Consider the following 13,850-nt stretch of genomic DNA (forward strand, 5'->3'; position numbering starts at 1 on the left):
TCCTTGTCATAAAAACTTTTCATGGCCATAGTGAATAGTTGAAGCTGGTGGAAGAGTCTTGCTTTTCTTCCTCAATATCCTCCCTTTCTTCACAGTCTAGCATCTCTTCATGCTGGTAAAGCTGGAAAACACTGGTATGAGATTGATCACAGTATTGCAGATGTCCCTGTGCAGCCTGTGAGCAGCATGGATAGCTTCTTGCATTGGGAAGCCCAGAAATCACATCATCTGCGCAGGACTGTGGCTGCAGTTCTGTTGCTATGCTAGCCGATGGAGAAATTATTTTGAAAGTCTAAGGACTTGCTTGCAACTAAAGCAAGACAAAATCTTGCTTTATGTTGCTGAATATATCTATGCTAAACTGCAATTTGAAAACATCAGATCTGTTTATGATACGAGTGAAGAATGTTCAATTTTGTACTTGAAAAATACCTAAAATAAATTCAGTGGTTGAATTATACTGCTATTTCCAAACCTTACCTTAGGTTTTTATCCATTTTTCAGAAAGAAAAGTTTACTAGTGCAGCTGATGAAGCAGAAAACGTTCAACAAACTATGCAAGGTATGTCTGCTGCTAAACTAAACAAAGAACTAGAAAGCTGCAGAAAATAAATGCTGCAAAATGAAGGGTTTTCTTTCCATGCAATTTCGAATTCACACCTGGTGGTACAGCAGTTTCAGCAGCTGTGGAAAGGACAGGATTACTTGCAGCCTCTCATTAGGGTAATATACCTTGCAAGTAGGTGGAATTGTCTGCATCTAAGCAGTTACTAACTTTGTTTTCAAATTTTACTTGCGTAGAAACAATAAAAAAACTAAACCAAAAAGAAGAGCAGTTTGCACTCATGTCTTCGGAACTGGAACAGCTGAAGTCTAGTTTGACTGGTAAGGAAGTAATAAAATGGAACGTTTTGTAAAATGCATCAGCCTTGTGCTTTCGTATGCCTCCTGCTCAGCCAGCACATCGTCGTATGTAGCGCTTTCACAAATGCATATGCCTCCAAAAGAAAGACTTTTGTCTAAGCAGAAAACAGCTCTGGTGGCACTGTGTATAGTGACACAGCAAGGGGGTGGTGATGCTAGGGAAATAGTGCCGTAAGGCAGAAGATTTCCAGGCTGAGTGTATTCCAAATCAACAGTTAAATTCTTGTTTGACATTGCAACCAAATCATGCTGTGGTGATGGTCAGATACCAGACAAGGGCTGCAGGACCAGATTGAAGCATTACAAGTGTAAGGTAGTTAATTCACAAAACCTGTCCCTAAGTATTGTTTTCTTATTAAGGACATTTTAAAAAAAAGGTAGATTAGTCTGGTTGTCTACTTCTTATGTCATAGGAGGGAGTCTGGCTGTATCTTTCTAGTTGTACATCTCAATTTAAAACCAATGTAGAAAGAAATTAAGAATGATTGCATACCCTGTAAGCAAGCCTTCAAGGCATTGTTGGGACTGTAAAAGTCATCCCAAGAGCTTCTTTTGCCCTTGGTGGCAGTGCCTGCCCTGGAATGAGTAATTTTTTCACTGTAGCTTCATGTTGCTTGCATTGTTTGTTTTCCACTTCTCTGCTAAACAGCTGGTGACTTGTCTTGCCTCTAAGATGTGTGTACCTCTCTTACTATATTGCTTGATTACCCTCTGATGTGAGTAGAGCTCGTATTCGCTTCTCGTGGCCTGAAGTTAAGTGATACACTTCTGAAAGGAAGATTTCTTGACTAGCGGCTTTTTTACTATTTCTGAAGAGTTCTTAACCTTCTGCTACAGCTAACAGTTCAAAGGTCAAACAGTTGTAATTTTTAAGGAGTAATTTGCAAGCTCTGTAGCATTAATGCTTCTCTGTTTATAGTCATTTACTATCTTCTAGCTAGTCGGCGCATACCCTTTCTCTTAAATTTACTAGACTGCTAACCTTTGTCTCGCTCAGTGATGGAGAAGAAATTGAAGGAGCGAGAAGAGAGAGAACAGCAACTGATTGACGCTAAAGCCAAACTTGAAAATGATATTGCAGAGATCATGAAGTCTTCAGGAGACAGCTCTGCCCAGCTTACGAAAATGAATGATGAGCTCCGGTTAAAAGAAAGGTATTCCATCATTGTCAGAACACTTCCACATTAATTCTTTACTCCTGCACTCCCTGCTTCTCACCTTATCTTTTTGTAAATATCTGAACAAGATGCTCCTGAGTGTCGTATTGATACGACAAGTGAATTTATTCTGTCAAATTAAATTCATCAAAACAGTCTCCTTCGAGTTATTTGAAGAACATCTAACATTTATGATTCTAAAATTCTTGTGTAACATGCTTCTCATTGTCCAGAGTAAATGAACATTTTCACAATCTAGACTGTTTTGTGATTGTGCTTCTTAATTATTTGATTACCTGATAAGCTTGGTTTATTAGGATGTATAAAAGACTTGGGTCACGTTTTTGACTAGCAAGAGAAAATATATTTTGTTTCAAATAAAAATTGTATGTAGCGTGGAGGTTCTTTACCTTTACAAAATCCCAGACTCAGGGCAAGGTAACTGGCAGCTGTGTTGCTCTGCATACAAGCAAGTGCTCCGTCTCACTTGTGTATATTTACTTTAGCAGAACATTCCCTATATTTTAAGTAGTTAAATCTCTTTCTAAATGCTTAGAGTATAGAACTTCAGCATAATTTAGTGTCTTTCATCTCGGTGCTTGTTGTGCTGTCAGCAAAAAATAATGTTCTTTTATTTGGTCTTTCTAGGCAGTTGGAGCAAATACAACTTGAGCTTACAAAGGCAAATGAAAAGGCTGTTCAGCTTCAGAAAAATGTGGAGCAGGCAACACAGAAAGCTGAGCAAAGTCAGCAAGAAACTCTCAAGATTCATCAAGCAGAACTGAATAATCTGCAGGATCAACTAGCAGACATGGTAAGAACTTTAAAAAGCACTAGCAAACTATGTGCAGGATATAGTACCGCTGCTTCTTTAACTGTGTTACAATTGTTTTATCTTTTATCAGAAAAGGCAAATGGAGACTAGCAAAAATCAGTATAAGGATCTTCAGGCAAAGTATGAAAAAGAAACTTCTGAGATGATCACTAAACATGATACAGATATCAAAGGGTTTAAGCAGAACTTGCTGGATGCAGAAGAGGCACTGAAAATTGCACAAAAGAAAAACAATGAGTTAGAAACGCAGGCTGAGGAGCTGAAAAAGCAAGCAGAACAGGCCAAAGTATGTATACTTTGTTATTCTGCAAGTACTTTCAAGTTTAAATCTTTCTGTTTCAGCAAATCACTGAAATTATTTTTGCTTGGCTTCATCATTTCATAGTAAGATTTTTGCACTGTTGCTTTTTTGAGCTTTTCCAGGGTAGATTAATATTGGTTACAGAAGAGAAGCATACATGCCTAACTGGTTGTCTTCTCTAGATTACACAAGAATCCATGAAAATATAGTTCTTTCATGTTAATGTTTTATGTTCATAGATATCTGGCTCAGCACAATCAGTTGGAGCCAAATGTTGTTCTCTGTTTTTTTTAAATGCATGAATTTTAAATAGAATATGTTGTGAACTATTTCATTTAAAAGTTTAACTGAACTTTTAAACTGAAAAGTTTAACTGCTGAAATTTTGTTCTGTAGTATGATCCTGTCTTATGTGCAACTACTTAGTAGGTGGCTTGACTTCAGTAATTTTCTTTTTTTCCTCCTGTTTCTTTGACTTTGCTGTTTGGTTTCATTCCTTGTGTTATTTGCTATAATCTATAATAATGCTTTAGGAAACTATTTAGTGTATAAATTGGCACACAAGTTAGCTTTAAATGCACCACTGATGTGGCGTATTGCATTAAACAGGTTATGACTATGTTTTGGACAGAATCATGAGGACAATTAGCTATAGGAGGTGTATTTGAAAATTGGAAGTCAGTATCCAATATAACTCCCTGCATTTTAATTCACTTAGATTCTTATAAAATCATCCTGTGGCTCTTTTCTGAGTAATTCACATTCTGAAAATGTGTTGACAGTAGTTTTAAAAACAAGATGAAGTCTTGTGTGGAGGAACCTTCAAACCATTACTTTATTCTTCTTTTATTTAACAAGTTATAAGTTTTCCTGCAGATGGTGGGTATTTTGTAATGACCAATCGGTGGTGGCCGTCAGCAGCTGAATTCACACAGGGACTGTGTGTCAGTGTATACACTTTTTTAAAACTTAAATTACAATAGCTCCATTTGCCTTTAAACCACATTTCTCATTTGTATGCTTGACTTCATTTTTGTTTTCCCTTCTCCCTGACTTTATTTCTTTAGTCCTTAAGCTCTGTGTTAGCATCAGCCAGAAAAGAGATTGAACTAATATCAGACGAGATGAGGGGTTTGATATCAGAAAAAAAGACTCTGGCCCAGGAGGGGAATACTTTAAAATTAGAGAGAGATTCCTTGTTATCAAAACTTCTAGAACTGGAATCAAAGATTTTGTTAATGCAACGAGACCAAGAAGAACTTTGGATGATAAATGAAGAACTTAATTCAGAAAATAAAAAAATCCTAAAGCAGAAGGAAGAAGCTGAGTCCAAAAGCCAGCAGGAAATGACAGAAAATGTAGCACTAATCTCTGAGAAAAGAATGCTACTCTCTGAAATAGAGGCAGCGCAGGCGGACCTTCTGATGGTAACTCAAGAAAATGATGCTCTCCGGTCTTCAGAGTCAGCCTTGCTCCAACAGCTGAAAGAACTTCAGGCCAACAAAGATGCCATGGATGTGGTATGTCAGAAACATATCAAAGAACGTGAAGAATTGGAGCATTATCAGAAGAAACTTTTGGAAGAGAGAGATGCAGTTGTTAAAGACAAAGATTATGTTATTCAGAAGCTGGAAAGTTCTTGTGAGGCCCTGGCCAGAGATCAAAGACAGCTACTGCAAGAAGTGTCAACTCTGACTGCAGAGAGAGATTCAGCCCTAGGTAAACACTCAGATCTTAAAAATACACATATAGCCTTAAAAAATGAAATGGACAGTCTATTGCAGACAAGTCAGAGTCTGCAGGCTGAGAAGGAGATGCTTCTTAAAAGCATAGAAGAGCTGCGTGTGAGTTTAGACAATACGGTTAGTGCAAACCAAGCATTAAAAGTGGGAACGGAAGGGATGCAAACAGAACTCGAGACTAAACATAAAGAACTTAAAAAAGCGATGAAAGACAATACGGAATTGAAGGATTCCCTTGCTAGTCTCTCTTGTCTTCTTGAGGAAATTAAAGCCTCAAGAGAGACATCCAATTCTGAACGTATTCAGTTACTTCAAGAGAAAGAGGCTCTTTTTTCATCTGAGCGAAGGCTTTTGGCTGAAAGGGAGGAACTTTTAAATGAAAATAAGGCAATTGCTGAAAAGCTTGCTAAAGCCACAGCAGATGCCATGCTTGCTGAGAAAGTCTTCACTGAGAAAATAAATGAACTGAACTTAGAAAAGGAATCTGTTTTTCGTAAGTCGTTGCAATTTGAAAAGCACAATGAAGCTCTTCTTCAAGAGAAGAATGAACTGGAGAGCAAATACTCAGAGCTTCTTGATGAAAGCAAGTCTTCTGCAAATGCGATTTCTGATATGAAGAGAGAACATGAACTGGATGTCTCAGCCAAGAGAGCTCTGACCCAAGAGAATACCACGCTCCAAGATTCCATTGAAGCCCTCAAGGAAGAACTAAGTAAGAAGACTCTAGAAAATCAAGAGCTAATAGCCTGTAAACATGACCTTTCAGATCTTCTGAAAGAAGCCCAGGATGCCAAAAGAGCGTTAGAAAATGAACTGGCTGCTGTATCACATGCCAAGCAGGTCCTGTCATCCTCATTCAAGACCTGTTCCTCTGATAGGGAAATGCTGACCAGACAGAGGACTGAATTGCAAGATGAGTGTCGGAAACTAAATGGAGAGGTTGAGATTATGAAAGAAAACTTAACCATAGAAAAGGAAGCTAGGAAACTGGACAAGGAGTCATTTTTGTTGGAGCGTATGGAACTTCAAAGCAACGTAGGCTTCTTGGAGAAGGAGATAAAAGAGCTGAGAGAGAAAAATAAAGAATTGCTGACTGTGAAAGAACTTTTAGTTCAGGGGAAAGAAAAATCTGAAACTAAACTGGCAGAAATAATTAAGGAAAAAGAAACCCTCTGCGCAGAGACAGAGCAGCTCGCTTCCAGTATCGAACGACTGAAGAGTGACTTTGTTTCCTTGTCTAAATCAAAAGCAGAGCTCCAGGATTTGCACAGCTGTGTCTCCGAGAGGCTAGATGATCTTCAGCACAGGTATGAGGTGACGGAGAAGGAGAGAATACAATTACTTCAGGAAAATGACAGCCTGCTCACTGAACGGAAGAGTCTGGTCATCATTAAGGAAGAAATAATAAAAGAGAAGGAGAAATTCTCCAAGGATTATTACAAACTGCACAAGGAAGTAGCGCTTTTAGAACAAACTAATAGTGACCTCTCAGACAAATTGCTGGTGTCTCAGGGCAAAAATCAGATGCTGCAGGAGGAGATGAACAATCTGGCTTGGAAACTAAAGGAAATTGAGACTCTCCAGGCCCAAACAGTAGTGCAAAAAACTGAGGTATTGAAACACATAGTTAAACAGTCAAGTACGGTTTTACTAATAATGAGCACTAACCCAATGGTTTCCTCTCTGCACTTCATTGCACAATCAGCACTTCATCTCAGTATCAGCAGGCTGGAATTATGGTCTCTCTCTATATATAGATATATTACTTCTTTTTTTTTCAAGTTGTAACTGTGAGTCTGAAAGACACTTTAATGTTATTTATAAAAAATATTTCTAAATATAAAAGCCTATGTTGTCGCTGAATGTTGCAAGAAAACAATGTAAACTGTGAATAAAAGGAAGCTTTGTTTCCTGAATCTGGTAGGAGAAACTGAGCAGCTCCTTCTGTTGAAGTACTCCGCAGCTTAAAAGCTAGAGTAGTAATAGATAAGGTTTTAGATTAGTTCTTTGTGCAACTTTATGTTAAATTACAACAAACTACAAATTTGAGTTACTCAAAACATAAAACAACGTACTGCTCCTGTAAATGTAATTGGATAAAAAGCAGCGTACGAGAACCGTTTAAATTTACGTTATAGGACTTTCAGTCTGTTAAAGACATAGGCAATTCTGGTGTTCTTTTTATTCACAGAAGTTTTTTGTATTCACCACCAACAAATTCTGTGAAGTATTTTGAATTTCAGTTTGTGTGGCCTGAAGCCCATAAAATCACTTGGAATACAAATTGGAATCAAGATATCCTACAGGAATGTTTTATACATACCATGGTATTCTAATATTCTTGTGAAGTATTTCCTTTTACGAGGGCATAATGAACAACACTGAAATAATGTGATAATTGGCTTTATCTTCTATTTAATTTTTAATTATTTTCCAAATTTTTAACAGCTTTTTATAATTCGACATTTTCTGAAAATAGAGCAGTCTGTTGGAAGTGAATATCTGTTGAACTACTACTGTCTAAAGTCATTAGAAGTCTAAGAGAAATCACAGTGGTGGTAATTAGAAATCTGGGAATTAAAAAAGAAGTGGGCTTCCTCGGTGGTGACACAAGCATGGGGTTATGACCTGTTTCTGCATGGAGTCCAATCTTCTCATGTCCATTTATTTTGATACTTTATGCAGCTTCAAAATGCAAATAAATCCCCAGTTGAAGTCCTTATTTAATTGACAAGCAGCTGGCAAACTGTGGAGCTGTGCATAAAGTATTGTGGTCCGTCTTTTGCTTTCAGAGGTCACTTTGGTAATACTTTCGTCTTTTTCCCCACCCCTCCCCACCTACTTTTACATACAGGCTGCCAAAATGGCAGAAGATGTTTTCCAGGCTGTGGAGAAGGTGACCAAAGAGAAGGATGCCATTCACAAAGAAAAGATTGAAACTTTGGCCTCTTTGGAGAACTCTAGGCAGGCAAACGAGAAGCTGCAGAATGAAGTAATCCATATTTAAATGCTTTTATATGAAAAGTTTTGCTTATTTTGTAAGGAACAACTATTGAATTTCAGAGAATTAGATTACACAAGAGTGGATTCGCTCATTTTCACACCACAGTACTCAGTCCTGACTGCCTTGTGAAAACTTACTAGATGTGTGTACATTGATGGAACAGCTAGGTGCTTATATAGCCATAAGACCTATGGTCGTTTGTACTTTGCATGTGGTTTCAAATAATGCACAGCATATAAAGTCACATCCCTTAAATCTTGGTGCAGCAACAAAGAAAATTATCTTATGTAATAGGAGTTGTGGATGCTACAGCAGGTTTTGCAGACCATGGAGTATGACCACTCCGTGACCACTTCAGTACCCTGGTTTCAAGTATGGGGTGCAACTTCACGCTCCAATGAAGTGCTACAGAGCGCTGAGTAACAGCGCTCCTAATCCACAGCGGTTATTGCTCCAGTTGTCGCCTATAAAGCACTCCTTGTTCTGTGCATCCCCTTTGCGGTCTTGACATGTAGTGTTGTCATATCTTCTTTCTTCTACTTTTCTGTTAATCAGAATTGTGGTCTGACAAGGTACAAATGTTGCTGAGCTGTGCGCTATACAAATACATGAGCACAATGGTCCCAAAGAACTTCACAGTCCAACGTGACAGCAGTTCCTCTAGGCACCCGTTGTCAGCCTCTGTCCTCCCACCGCTTTGTGATACTTAAGGGTTTGAAGGAGGGAAAAATGTCCTCACTAATGTTTTTCACACACTTCTGCCCCAGAGCATCCAGTCTAACACTGAACTGGCATCATCTCTGCAGATCTTGAGATCTGCAGGCCTCTTTTCGATGGCTCTTTTATCTGTTGCAGCTCCCCTAATAATGGGTTGTGAACAGCTGGGCTAACCTAAATGCCACAGCTTGTCCTGTAACAGTAATGATTTCCAATGAGATCTGATGACTGGAGAATTAAAAGTGGTGACGTTAATAATGGCAGGGGTTCACTTTCTGGATTAAAAAACCAAAAATAATCCACAGGCTCCTGTAATGCCATGAGAATGGCTGAAGATTATCTGTTATGTAATATAATGTGTTGCTGAATGCGAACAAATAAGGTTTGCAAGCTTGGGGTGTTTACGTGGTAGATGCAAGCTCAGTAAATAGATATACAGCGATTTGTCCCATACAACAAGATCTCTGAAAGGAATTCATTTCTTATGGTTGCAAGCACAACATTCAGCCTACCGTTTCTCAGAAATTAAGGTATGGTAAAGCAGAAATTTTTATCAGTTAACTTAGAGGAATACAGGTCAAGGGAACAGCTAATTTTAGCAACAAGCATTGAATTTAAAAAGTGCTGTATCTTGCGTTGGAGCTTTACCTTTTATATCAGGGTATATACATCAGATTACTGTAAGCTGCTCTTCAATGGACTTCGAATTCTTTGTGCTGCTCAACTTGAATGCAGAAAGCCTCATAACATTTTTTGTTAGACAAATGCTTCTCAGTACAAACAGACTGAATTAATTTAAGGACTAAAGACGAAGAGGTGGAGCAGCTCTGCTGAGGCCCTTATTTTGCTCAGTATCTTTTCTGAGTTCTACACCTAAGAACTGTATAGTGTCATTAGTGTAATGAGGTTTTTTCCCCCTCTTTAAGTTGGACATGCTTAAACAAAACAACCTGAGAAATGAAGAGGAACTTAGTAAATCAAAAGAGCTTCTAAATCTGGAGAACAAGAAGGTGGAAGAACTTAAGAAAGAATTGTAAGTATTTCAATGTTAAATCTGTTAAACCATTCCTTTGTAGTTACATTTACCTTTAATTTTTTCAAAAAATTCTCTTTCAGTACCTCTCCGGTATCCTCACTTACAAAGCAGATATTAGATCAAACTTAAATATTTGGTTGGCATGTATAAAACCTGGAATCAGAATGTTGCTCCTAAATTGCTGAAGGGTATTGAGGCAAATCCTTCACTCCAAGCAGTTTGAAATAATTTGTTGGAGGAAGTACAGAGTTCTGCCACCCGAGGGCACTAGATTATTTTAAAAGCTTTATAATAAAAGAAATTCCGTTTGGATTTAATGACAAGTACACTTAGAGTGTGAAGTAGCTTTAAGTGCCTTTGTTTATAGAAAATCTGGTTCTCAGTTTATTTTTCACTGATGGTTTTATCCAGTTTATTCCTGTTGCCCCAGTATGCATTAATTTTCTAACTGGTACCTTATAAGTGCTATACGTAGTATGTAAAACCTACAGTTAATTGCTTATAATTTGAAATGCTTCATTTGAGAAACTACCCATTAGGTACTACAAACTAACGATCATACGCAAAGAAATTAACTGCCAAGCTTCTGATATAAAGTCATTTGCCCTGGGGAATCTCATTGTATCAAAGCTTTTGCTGTGCCATTGTGAATAAAAATCCTAGCTGTTGCTACGCTGCAGTAGCTGCATGTCCCGCGACTTTCAGAGCTGTAATGTGTTAAATCACGAATCTCTGTCCCCACCTGCACTCAGAGAAGAATTTCTTGACTCTTGGAGTGAGAGCTGGAATCTGGAGTGATATTTAAGAGCAGCTTTGGCTAATTATTATTCTCGTTATACCCATAAGTCATTTTGTGACAATTCTTAACGGCTGCTCTGAGGTGAAGACAGGACACCCAGGAAATCAGCACACAGAATTAATACTAAGTTTCTCTATGACTGACAGGTTTTGCTGCTCTCTTTTAAAAACCTGCACGCTTGTACAGACAGCAGCCTCCTTTGAGAAAGGCAGGATTTCATTCCGTGAGCAATTCCTACCTGCCTCAGTACTCATGGGAAATGCCAAAGCAAAATAATTATTTCCAGACCAGTTGCTCTAATGCTACAACAGCAAGGGGCTAGCAGACTCTGGTATCATGGAAAGACAAAATATATTAGACTGTAATTTGTCAAGCAGAGTTATTTACAGAAGATATGAAGATTGAAGATCTTCAGCACTGAAAGGTGTTCTCATCATCCTGATCACTTTCTGGGTTTTTTAATATTTTTTTTTTCCCCTTAAGGTTAATCTTAGTCATAGGCGATTGCTGAATGTAGTCTCTAATCATCAGTGATATGACACATTATGGATAAGTGGAAGCTTGTGTAGTGGTTTTTCAATTGATCTTTACTGTCATAATTATTTTGTGTGTTGCCTTGTTTTAGTCTGAGTAAGGAATTTGCTTGATAATAGGCATTTCTTGATCAGCAGTAACGTGGGTAGAGAGAACACCTCTGAGAGGTCAGCTGATGGAGGTAGTGCCCTCATCTTTGCGAAGGAGAGGAGAGAGGAAATTTTGCCCACAGGAGCTGTGACTGTAGGTGGGGACATGCCGCTGCCTGGAGAGCAGTGCCTTTTGGAGGTGGGAGGATGTTACAGTGACATTGGTGGCCTTTGTGAAAGAGCCTTCCGTGTGAAACCAGGGTGAGGAAAAGCAGGAATACTGGCTGCGTGTTGTGTATCCGTGTAGTGCCGCATACATCGAGTGCACTTGCAGCTATCAGTTTAAAGTTCCTTGGCACTAAACGCAGGGGAGCATTTCACACAAACTGACCCCAGCGTTTTGTGTGATTTTTTTTTTTTTTTTTATAATGCCCTGAATTTACACTTTAATGCCAAAAGCAAAAAGAGGAGAACTGGTTAGTGCTGCAGATCAGCAAACAGTCGTGGTTAAAAATAGGTATGTTCCTGCATCAGCAAGTAGATTCATACCATGATAATTTGAATGGATGCTCAGTGAGGTGAGCTAGCCTGTTTAATCCAGTCTAGGTGGATCGGACTGGAAATCGGTCAAGGTGAGACCAGATAGAAGAAATGGTTGGAAAATCTTAGTCATATTGTGTGCTGAACTCGAAAAGTAAATCAGACTTCCTTTATGTTTAAATGTGCCCAATAATAGACCACAAAGTCCTTGTATTTTGAAGAGTTTGAGTAAGTTTCTGACCTAGGGGTTCTTCTGCCTCCCACAGTCATAAAAGTATTTTTAATATTCCAGTCAGGGTTTAACTCTGTGTAACATTGGCACATGGGAGTACTGTTTTGTCTTCATGAAAAGGAATCTCACAGTCATAAAAATTACTGTTTAATGAAATGAAGCCTATCTTTTTTATTTTTTGAAAGATATTGTCAAATCTTATAACAGCTTGCATTAGCCACTTGTGTTACAGGCAGGCATGCAAAATATTTTTTTTTCAGAAATTTCTTGCAAATAAACTTACTTTAAGGAAACCATACGTACTAGTAGCAACACAGGCCGATGAACCCTGCAAATCCATTTTTTTCTTCAGCTTTTGTTTTGTCTTGTTTTCAGCCTTGTGTCTGTTACAATAATGGAATAGATTAGATACTTTCCTCTTTTGCCTCCTGTGATCTTGCACATTCTTATATGTTTGGATATCAGACCTTGTAGGGAGTATATACAGAAGTGGAACTAAGTGCTTCCCCCCCTTCTTTTTTTTTTTCTTTTTTTTGGGGGGGGGGGGGGGGGGGGGCCTGTATTTCATTTTTTCCTTTTTTTTTTTTTTTTAACAATTCTCAGGTTTTACCTCTGGCTGCAGAGTTCGCTTCTGAGGGAGTCTAGGCTATAACCCTTACCAACACTCTTGTCAAACCCTACCCTGTATTTCTAAACCCAAGCATGTGCTAACCATGCAGAACTAGCACGCAGAACTAGCAGTCTGAGCTCACCTTCCATTTCTTTGAGTATCTGATACATTTAAAGGAAAAGGAGTTTTGTGCTGCCATTGCTTTTCAGGGTTAAACCTATCCCTGTGCCTCTGAGGTATAGATTGTCACCTTTATTATAGAACCCATTAGACACGTGACCTAGATGTATTTTTCCAAGCTGTGAAGCTGAATCTCTCCCACAGTTTTTGCTTGCCTCTCTCGTTCCTATGGTAACGATGCACTCTCTGTCCTCGCAGCGAAGCGCTGAAGCTGGCAGCAGCTCAGAAGTCCCAGCAGCTTGCAGCTTTGCAAGAGGAGAACGTGAAACTTGCCGAGGAGCTGGGCAGGAGCAGGGACGAAATCACGAGTCATCAGAAGGTAGAGTGGCCGGACCGTTTCCTGACCTGTGGTGGAAGTGCTGTGCATGCTGCTTCCACCGATGCCTGGGTGACGTTGCACTGCATGTTTGTGCTTGAAAGATGAGTTGTTCTGAGAATGTTTTACAATAAATTTGGAAGCCACCTGCATTGGGAGGTTAGAACTGCAGGCTAACAGAAGGTTGCATAACCCGTGAAGGATACTTAGGAGGCTTGGGAGTAAGCATAAATTAAATATGCTTTAGCCAAATGTATTAACAGACACTTGCTATTTCTGTTGGGAGTAATTTTGTTATACAACTGTGGAAATCTCCTTCTACCCAGTACTAAGGAAATCTAGCTATTTAATTCTCCTCCTTGTTCCTGCTCTCCCTTCCCACTAAAACAAAAAAGAGTATTTAGGATATATTTCAGAATACTATTTAAAACTACTTGGTCAGACTGTCTCTTAAAAGCCCTATGCACGTGTATGCTTGCTTAAACTTCATACTGTGCATGTACATGAACAGTGCTGCAGCCAGGTAGTGGGTATTGGAGGACTAGAATCAATGTAGGATGTTCTTCTGGTGGTGGTTTATAGGGGAGAAAAAGACTCTTGAGTTTTTTATCTTTTTTTTTTTTACTATTACAGTTGGACATGTTGTTGGAATCTTAAAGTATAAGCTTAGTTACACACCTTTTAACACTGGTACTTGCCAAAAGATAAATCAGATTTACAGCTATAAATATGGTGGGTTTAGTTCTTGTGGAGCTGTTCCAGTGACAGCCCACACCACGAAGACATCTTTGGAAGACCCCATCCAAAAGCAAGAACATAGAAGACATGGGTTTAT

The 13,850-nt window shown here is 38.8% G+C and overlaps 1 protein-coding gene across 11 annotated transcripts in view; it reads left to right on the forward strand.

The window, feature by feature from the left end:
- Positions 1-13,850, forward strand: part of CLIP1 (CAP-Gly domain containing linker protein 1) — a 74,206-nt gene that overhangs the window by 45,896 nt on the left and 14,460 nt on the right. For 8 of the 11 annotated variants that reach the window (XM_064466095.1, XM_064466102.1, XM_064466099.1 and 5 more), the window contains 9 exons: positions 505-562; positions 802-885; positions 1,922-2,078; positions 2,730-2,895; positions 2,987-3,202; positions 4,284-6,569; positions 7,813-7,950; positions 9,606-9,712; positions 12,898-13,018. In XM_064466095.1, the coding sequence (XP_064322165.1) occupies positions 505-562; positions 802-885; positions 1,922-2,078; positions 2,730-2,895; positions 2,987-3,202; positions 4,284-6,569; positions 7,813-7,950; positions 9,606-9,712; positions 12,898-13,018 (3,333 nt within the window). The remainder of the gene's footprint in view (positions 1-504; positions 563-801; positions 886-1,921; positions 2,079-2,729; positions 2,896-2,986; positions 3,203-4,283; positions 6,570-7,812; positions 7,951-9,605; positions 9,713-12,897; positions 13,019-13,850) is intronic. The other 3 variants (XM_064466103.1, XM_064466105.1, XM_064466106.1) reach the window with 1 other exon arrangement.

Source organism: Phalacrocorax carbo, chromosome 15 (assembly GCF_963921805.1).
Source record: "Phalacrocorax carbo chromosome 15, bPhaCar2.1, whole genome shotgun sequence".
NCBI classification, from domain to species: domain Eukaryota; kingdom Metazoa; phylum Chordata; class Aves; order Suliformes; family Phalacrocoracidae; genus Phalacrocorax; species Phalacrocorax carbo.